Source organism: Protobothrops mucrosquamatus, unplaced genomic scaffold (assembly GCF_001527695.2).
Source record: "Protobothrops mucrosquamatus isolate PMUCROS unplaced genomic scaffold, P.Mucros_1.0 scaffold9540, whole genome shotgun sequence".
Classification (NCBI taxonomy): domain Eukaryota; kingdom Metazoa; phylum Chordata; class Lepidosauria; order Squamata; family Viperidae; genus Protobothrops; species Protobothrops mucrosquamatus.
Window position 1 is genome coordinate 2,082 of NW_015395329.1, and position 8,284 is coordinate 10,365.

At 39.3% G+C, this 8,284-nt stretch overlaps 1 protein-coding gene across 1 annotated transcript in view; it reads right to left on the reverse strand.

The window, feature by feature from the left end:
• LOC107301005 (laminin subunit alpha-3-like) overlaps window positions 1-5,508 on the reverse strand; it is a 6,703-nt gene extending 1,195 nt beyond the window's left edge. Inside the window, exons 1-3 of the mRNA XM_015830278.1 lie at window positions 5,353-5,508; window positions 4,833-4,934; window positions 2,555-2,638 (exon numbers count right to left, since the gene is read on the reverse strand). Of these exons, the coding sequence (XP_015685764.1) occupies window positions 2,555-2,638; window positions 4,833-4,934; window positions 5,353-5,508 (342 nt within the window). The remainder of the gene's footprint in view (window positions 1-2,554; window positions 2,639-4,832; window positions 4,935-5,352) is intronic.
• Window positions 5,509-8,284: the final 2,776 nt, after the last annotated feature.

Sequence of the window (8,284 nt, forward strand, 5' to 3'; positions counted from 1 at the left end):
CCTCTCGGAACTCTCTCCACTCCTCGCAATCTTCCTCACTTCCCCTCGACTGGCGTCCTCCGTTCGCCCGCTGTCCCATGGGCTATTCAGTCTGTTCCATTCCCCTCCCCGATGCGTTCGCATTGGTGTCTGGGATCTAAGGCTCGGAGCCGCGATCGCAACTCTCCCCCCCTCCCTGCGGTCAGCGTCCTCCGTCTGCACATCCTCCTGCAGGTCATTCAGCCTGCCCCACTCCCCTCCCCAGCGTCTCCGCGCTGGAGTCCGGGGTCCACACGGCAGGTGGGTCATCGTCTCCTGTCGAGTCGGGGTGGTGGTGGTTCCCTTCTCCTCCTGATGAAGAAATGGGGGGTCCTGAATTTCAGCCAGAACGGTCCATTGCCTTTGATCAGGATATATATATATAATGTTTTGTTGTCAAGCAGCAACAGCACTTTCGTTTATGCCAGGGGTCTTCAAACATGGCCCTTTTATGACTTGTAGACTTCAACTCCTAGAATTCCTCAGCCCGCATTCCTGGCTAAGGAATTCTGGAAGTTGAAGTCCACAAGTCATAAAAGGGCCAAGTTTGAAGACCCCTGGTTTATGCAAACCAATTGGAGATATATATGTCAACACAAACATCTTGATTTTACTTCAGAAAACAAGGGGAGGGGAATCCACTTGCTCCCACTGGGATATAAATGATTGAAGATTGGTTCCCTGTATTATAACAATCTATTCATGAGGGAACCAGCTTGTGAGATGTAGTGGCCAAGCTGGTCTTTTCCAAAAAGAGGTATAGTGGATAAATCATTTACAATTGGAAATAGGTATTCCTTGCTACTCTTCTATCCTGAGGACTTAGGGCAGGCCCATGATTGCCAATTGTAACTGCCCTCTCCAAATCCCTTCAAGTCTCTGCTCATAAACTTGGAAAGCTGGTGGGAAGAACCTAGTCCTGATGACATTATACAGTTTGCCCAGTACAGTTTTTGCCCTAGATCAAATCTCCCAGGAAATACAGTATGTAAGTAGGAGAAAAGAGGCAGAAAGAAAATTGTTGGGAGTCTTCCTTGCCTTGACTGGTAAACTGGCCTAAGAATGGTACACAAACTGCTATTTCCGTCATACCATAATCTCCATCTTCCTCAGCACCTTCCACAATTGTCTCATGTACTCATATCTCTCCTGCACCAATATATCCTCCAAAAGATGAAAAGACGTAAACCCCTCCCACTCTAAGATAATAATCCATTCACACATTCACCCATCACTAAATTCTCAAAAAAAAATCTTCTCTAATTAACCTATCAAGCTTCTGCCCTGGAAGACAATGTTCTTTAACAGAAACATTTTTTGACATCTTATTAGGTTACTCTCTATCATATCAGTCAGAGAGAATCAAATACGTTGGGTATATGAAGGGGAAAATTGTTGCAAAATAAAACTGTATATAATCTTCCATTTCCAACATATTAAAATATTATATAGCATGATGCTATGCATATATTGTCCACAGGTTCCATTCTTATTCATTTTGAATAGCAAACTGCATTAAATGCTATTCATTCCTTACTTATACTACAATAAAAGGCATTTGTTAGACCATTTCTAGGGTGCTTTGGAGCAAGATTCAAATTCCTATCTTCAGTTCTAATGTTTAACTCAGTCTCATACATCAAAATGTCAGTTTGGAATGGCCTCAATCTTCAAGTACATCTGTAATTGAAGGTAGAGTATGATGCCAAATATCTTTATTTTTCAAGTCTAAACATGAATCAGCCAAGAACTCGGCTTAACTATTCAAGTAACCAGTGCAAGTAGTTGCTTAACTGCAAGGCAACACATTATTGTACCATATTACAAAATTATTGGATGCCAGAATAATCTGATGCTGCTCTTCTGTTTTGAAGGAAGAAATGTATCCACATAAGTAACCAAGCAAACTATCTTTACAATCTAGCTCCTGGCAATATTCCCCCGAAAGTCTTCTGGCATGAGAAGTTCCGTGGTAGCACAACAGGCATATTTTCGTAAATAGATAAAGCACTGGATACATATAGTGTCTCTAAAATCTTTGATTAATTACAACATAGAAGCAAAGCAAGTGGAAGGAAAGAGACTTGAGCCAGTATGCAACACAGCTAGTAATCCTCCACCAGAGTCCCAAAGACCCACTGCACCCAGGGACGCTATCCCTCTGGCCAAATGCTGATTAAAAATGTTGTTCTCCCTTCCAAGTATAAACTTGCTATCTTTTTCTGTAGCACATGAAAACTAATCTTGGGCTCCACACCGCTGTTTTTTTTCCCACTGAGAAAATATTCTCAATTATTTACTGAATAATAAGCTCGCTATAAAGATTCATTATGTACCATGTCAAAGAAATATTTATTGCACAATTAATGCATGCTTATAAGCTTTTTCTCCCAGTAGACAATGGAATATTCAGAAATGTAGTCTTGGAAATTATCCTTAGAGCAGGAACATGTACATTTGCTTTTTCTGTTGTAGATCAAAATAGGCAAATATTTGATGACATAGCTTATCAAAAGTGAGTTAACATCATTCTTACCTCAACTAATTGAACTGATCCATAATACATTTTGTCTGGCAAAGGATTATTAGGATCTATATAGGATATTTTCATCTCCCTTCCCTGTACAAAAATAGTTCAAATCGAATGTCAGTACAATATTGTACCTATGTACCAAATTAGCATGTTTCCCACAGAGTTAGCATCATTAAAGTTACTAGCTCAAAATTTATATCCCACCATCTTCTTGCCAAATGGATTTATCATGTGATTCAAAATGTGAGCTTTTTAAATACTAGGCCAACAGTGATAGCCACATGAAACAAAATATTGAAACAATATAATTACTTGTATATGAGGTAAATAATTATCACTTTTGAATTTCATCACGCATTGACATCTTTATTGACAATTCTCTTTCTCCCAGCAAATCATGTACCTAAATATCTGCAACTTAGGATAATGCTTTCTGCATGATTATGGCTACCTGCCAATGGAAATGCATGTAACTAACAATGTATTAACCTTTGTGGTATCAGAAATGTTTTTTACTCTTAGTATTGTATTAACTTTAGAAATACTTTCAGTATTAATAAATCTCAACAAACAAGAATAAGGGAATAAGCATAGTATTACATCAATTTGATTTAGTATTACATCAGTTTGATAGCCAGATCTATAGTAGTATAAATAATGTGAAGGCTTTGTTTAGACAGAGATGAACCTGGATAGTTTATGGCATGCTGGCTAGAAATTATAACAGAAATTATAACAATCAATGTATCTGGAAGCTACCAGGCTGGGGAAACTCAAAATTAGAGTAAACTCTTAGTTCACACATTCATTTCTTTATTGACCATATATGTCCCTCTTCAGCCTGGGGGTGATCTGCATTGGTAACTTCTCATTCATGCTATTTATGAACACGGGTCTGCCAGCTTACTGGAAGACAGTAGACCTGTGTCCAAAAATAGCTTAGATGACAGATTGATGGGACAGACAAGGAAAACTGACTAAAGAGATGGAGGGAATTCATATGGTGCTCTGAGAGAGTTTCCTTCCCCTTCCCCTTCATCTATGCCAATCCTGCACCTCCTTGATATGTTACTCTACTATTTCTAGTTTATTTGAAAGAGGTTTACTTGTCTGTCGTTTGGGTTAAAGGGGAAAACTGGCAGAATTCTGGTCAACACCATGTCAGCTTATAAATATTTCAAAGTACTGCAAAAGAAAGCAATGCCAGCAGCAAGTGGCCATAGTCAACACTAACAGGAGATATCTATGCAGTATGTAAAATGTTATTAAGGTACAGTGGGCAAAATGGCATCACACCAAAGTAATAAAAAAATAGAAAGTGTGGCCTAAATTACTCATCAGCCAAAGCAACAGAAAGCCTATAACCCACTAATTTTGACAGAACCAGCAACTAAGCTCTATCAGTTAAAATCAACAGGCAGTCTACTGTAGTCTTTCTACAGAGTCTACTGTCTTTTGAAAGACTATGGAACATGTCTTTAAAAACAAGTCTAGTGGTCTTCAAGAAAACCACCATTCCAATGTGTATTATTTTGGGGAAAAGTTTGTAATGGTGGGAAGCAGAAAAGGAAAGAGAAGAGACAACTTAGATAGTTATCAGTTACAGTAGTGGTGGGTGCACTGGCAGAAGACTTGAAAGACCAGGAGAGTCTTTCATCAGTCTAAGGACAGATTGTCATGGTGGCACATAACCAATTGATCAATGCATTTAAATAACCTGGATAATGTGTTCACAGCACTTGGTTAACAGCACTAGGCTTACTTGTGCCTCCACAGAAACTCAATGTCCAGTTTCTATTACAGCCCTACTAAAAAGCCCATGGAGAGCAGTGCCAATGTAAGGAAGGAAGCATGAACAGCATTAACTAGACTGTAGGAGCTTATCAGATACTAGCCCTAACCACCGGGCTATCATAATCAAGATCATTAATGGGGCATCAGAAATTATAAATATGCCAAGACCTGTGGTCAAAGAAACCATAAAAACTAGGATAAAGAACACAGTTAGACTGCTACTATAGTGGGTTGATGAGACAAGCACATATCATGAATCCATGTCCTCTAAAAATGGTTAGTAAGGCATTTTCATGACAATTAACAGAACTTAAAGAACAAGAGTCATCAAAATGACATATTTAAATAAAGACCTCTCAAACTTTTATACTTTCACATTGTGGTTGTGCAGTAAGCACCACATAAGCACAGAAAATGTGCTGGTAAAGGATAAACATTTTTAAAGCTAAGATGATGCATTCGTGTTTATATATATTATTTGACTTACAATTAGCTGTACATCTGGTCTTTTTTCCAGGAGAGCCATGCCTTCACTAGGTAAGCCAAAGGATTTCAGCTGATAGCTTAAATATCCTCCATATGAAGAAAGCTAAATAACAAATTACAGGAAATATAGAAATTGGATTTTATACTGTAAGATAATTCTGATATTTAGTCTTCACAATATCTTCAACTGCATTTCCAATATTGGTACAGAGAAATCAAGAAAATAAAAAAATCCTTTGTCATTAAAAGGCTTTTTGTTGATGTATCAGATTGTCACTTGCTAGAAACTTACTTTGCCTGAATTTACTTTGTTCTAAGCGATACTATGACTTGTTTGGTTTTGGCTTAGCATGTTGTATGAATCCAGCTACTATAATTCATAAACTATGCTTTATAGTCTGCTACCTGGGAGCCCCACCTGTATTTGGCTATTATAAATAGAATAAAAAAGATAAGAGAAAAGTGTGTTTGGAGCTGATAATGGGAGAATTTTAACAGATATTACAGAAAGGATCATATACCTTATTCCCTAAGTAAGATGATGGTGCCACCCAATATAAATTGTGTAGAAAGGGGGGTAATTCCTGGACATCAGCAACAACACTGTTGCTTATAGGATTGAAAGTTGTAGGAATACTCATGACATTACCCACTGCTTCCAGATGCCAGTTTCTCATGTCGGTGGACTAATAATAAAACAGAGGAGAGATACAAAGTTTTGTTTTAAAGTAAGGTTTTTGCACAACACAAAAGTTAATTTGCGAGATGGAGTGGTATCTGGTAGAAACCTTTTCTTCTCTGGCTTGTATGAGAAGGTTTTCTGGTTCCTACTACCAACAAAATCTGTATGATTTTCTTGCCATTACAAAATATTGGCTGTGTAAAAATCTGCTTCCAACATCATAGTAACAAAATTGTCCACTCATCAATACACAAGTAGTATCATAAGGCAGTGGCACAGAGCATACTAATCAGTCACATAACACATTTCACTAACTCCTTCTGCAGGTTACCCAGAAATATGGAGTAAATGCTGGAAAGCCAACTGCCCTGCTTCACAAGTGAGGTGCTTTTCTGGAGAAGCAGGAAAATTTCCAGAGAGACACTGGTCTCTGGGCCAAGAAATACATTTTGGGCTGTGACAGCAACTGTGACAGATGTTGCAACTGTGACAGATGTTAACACTTCTGCTCACGGCAAACAAACAAGGCAACCTGTTTTTGCAAAAACCTGCTGAAAGCTAAAGAAAAAACAATAGCTTTAAACGCAGCAGGATGGAAATGACTTTACAGTATAAGGAACAGCAATGACATAAAGACACAGGAAAAGGAAAAATGCATCTTAAAGTCCTCAGAACAAAGAGAGAAAATGGAACAGTATTAATGACCACTAAAAGTCTTTCTGTCATGCTTTTTTTTTTAAAGATTAAAAGTAATGCTCTTAGCATGAACAGATATGGGACCTGGAAAGCCACCACTGATTTGTGTGCAGCCAGTTCAACCCCTGGCCACCCTACAGTCAGAGGTCTGCTGCTCATTTCAGTCTCAATCACATCACTGCTTTTAACATACAAAGCAAAAATCCAATCACAGATATTCATCTATCTGATCCAGTAGTCTCCTCCAAAGGGAAAAAAAATATGTAGCATTGCGTACCTTGACTCTACGTTTATTTGTACTGTGGCAAATATCGGTTGCTCCAAAACAAAAGCAAGTAGTACAACCTTTGGGATTAGCAGGGTCCAGATAAAACGATCCTGAACGGCACATGTCACATTGCACCCCTTCAACATTCTCCTATAAGTCATTTGGAATAAGTCATTAAATGTTTCCACTTAAAACTTTGCAGTAATATATATAGAGAAAAATAGCTGTAAATGTTCAAGACAGTCCATGGTCTTTCAATACTCAATAGTATAGATGTTACTAAAATTATTTCTTTCGTAAGGAAAATGTTTGTTCAGTACGTAACAGCCATTGCCACCACCATTATGCAGTTATCAGTTTAAATAAGGGGCCTTCCAGGCAGGCATCTTTGAAGTCTGTTGACACAAATTTTATTGCTGTGTGATTTAAATGATTCACGCTGAATGCACCTAATGTTCTTGATCAAATCATAAGAAACCAAAAATCTGTTTCTGATCTGCACTAATAAATGCATCTATTCTTTTCTGTTTCCATATTATCCTACCATTATTATTTTTTTTTAAAAAAACCCACATATTTGCATGTAAATAAGTCCTTCTAATATATTTCTCCTGAGACATATTTATAAGTACATTCTCAAATGCTTTTTGAACTGAGAACTCTGAAAAATTATGAAGGTTGGTAATTACATTCTTCTCTTCTCTTTAGTTCAAAAAGGACTGATCATTCAATTAATGAGAAAATTTAAAAAGTCCAAAGCCTTCCTGCATTCCTAGTAAAAAAAAATATAGACTATAAAGACTGTTGTGAAGAAGCCTGCCCACATCACATGTTCAATAAGCACAGCACAGAGCATTAATAATACTGCAGCATGTGCACTTCAGCATTTTGCTTTGATTCTGATCGTGTTGCAACAGTTACAGGAATCTGAATGGAAAATAAATTGTCTTGCACTGGTATTATACACAGTTGAAGAATTTGATCAGTAGAGGAAGAAAATTGATGCTGTATCCATCAAGAGCAGACATGTCAAACACAAGGCCTGTGGGCCAAATGCGGCCCGCGAAGTGGTTTCATGTGTCCCGCGAAGCCATCCTGGAAACAATGAGGGAACGGCCCCCGCTGCCTTGGCCCTGGCCCAGGCCAGCCAGGAGCCAATGTACAATTTTGTGGTGGCCATCTATGCTGAAACATATTCAGTCTTAGCTCCACAAGGCCATCTGGAAATGGCTTGGTGCCGCAGATGCTCGAGGGCCAGGCTGGGCCTTTGACCTCTGCTGCCCAGGGCTCCGGGCAGCCCGCGCCACCATCCAGCCCCCCGCATGGCCTGAGAGGAACAGTGAGACTCCTCCAGTGGACCATGTCTTGGCACTTGCCCTGGTCTCACCCCCTTCTGCCAGAGACCCTCAGATCTGTCCCACTCCTGCCCAGGCCCCCACAGGCACCCTTGACGCGAACGATGTAGAGCTGGCCACGCCCACCCAGTAGGCCACACCCACTCCATCCATGCCCACCCAGTAGGCCGCACTCACCCTGGCTACACACCCCCGCCCCCCGAGGGCAACCGCAATGCTGATGCGGCCCTCAATGAAATTGAGTTTGACACCCCTGATCAAGAGCCTTTTTGATTTAAAACAAGTGGACAGGGTATGCTGATAAGGAGAAATAAATATGGTGCTCACTGATACCCAATCATCAATCCTATTACTAACTACCAATTAAGCACTATTCATTGTAACTCTTGGAAAGTTTTTCTGGAAATATTATCACATTTTGACAATAGTTAGGGCATCAAATGAACAATTCA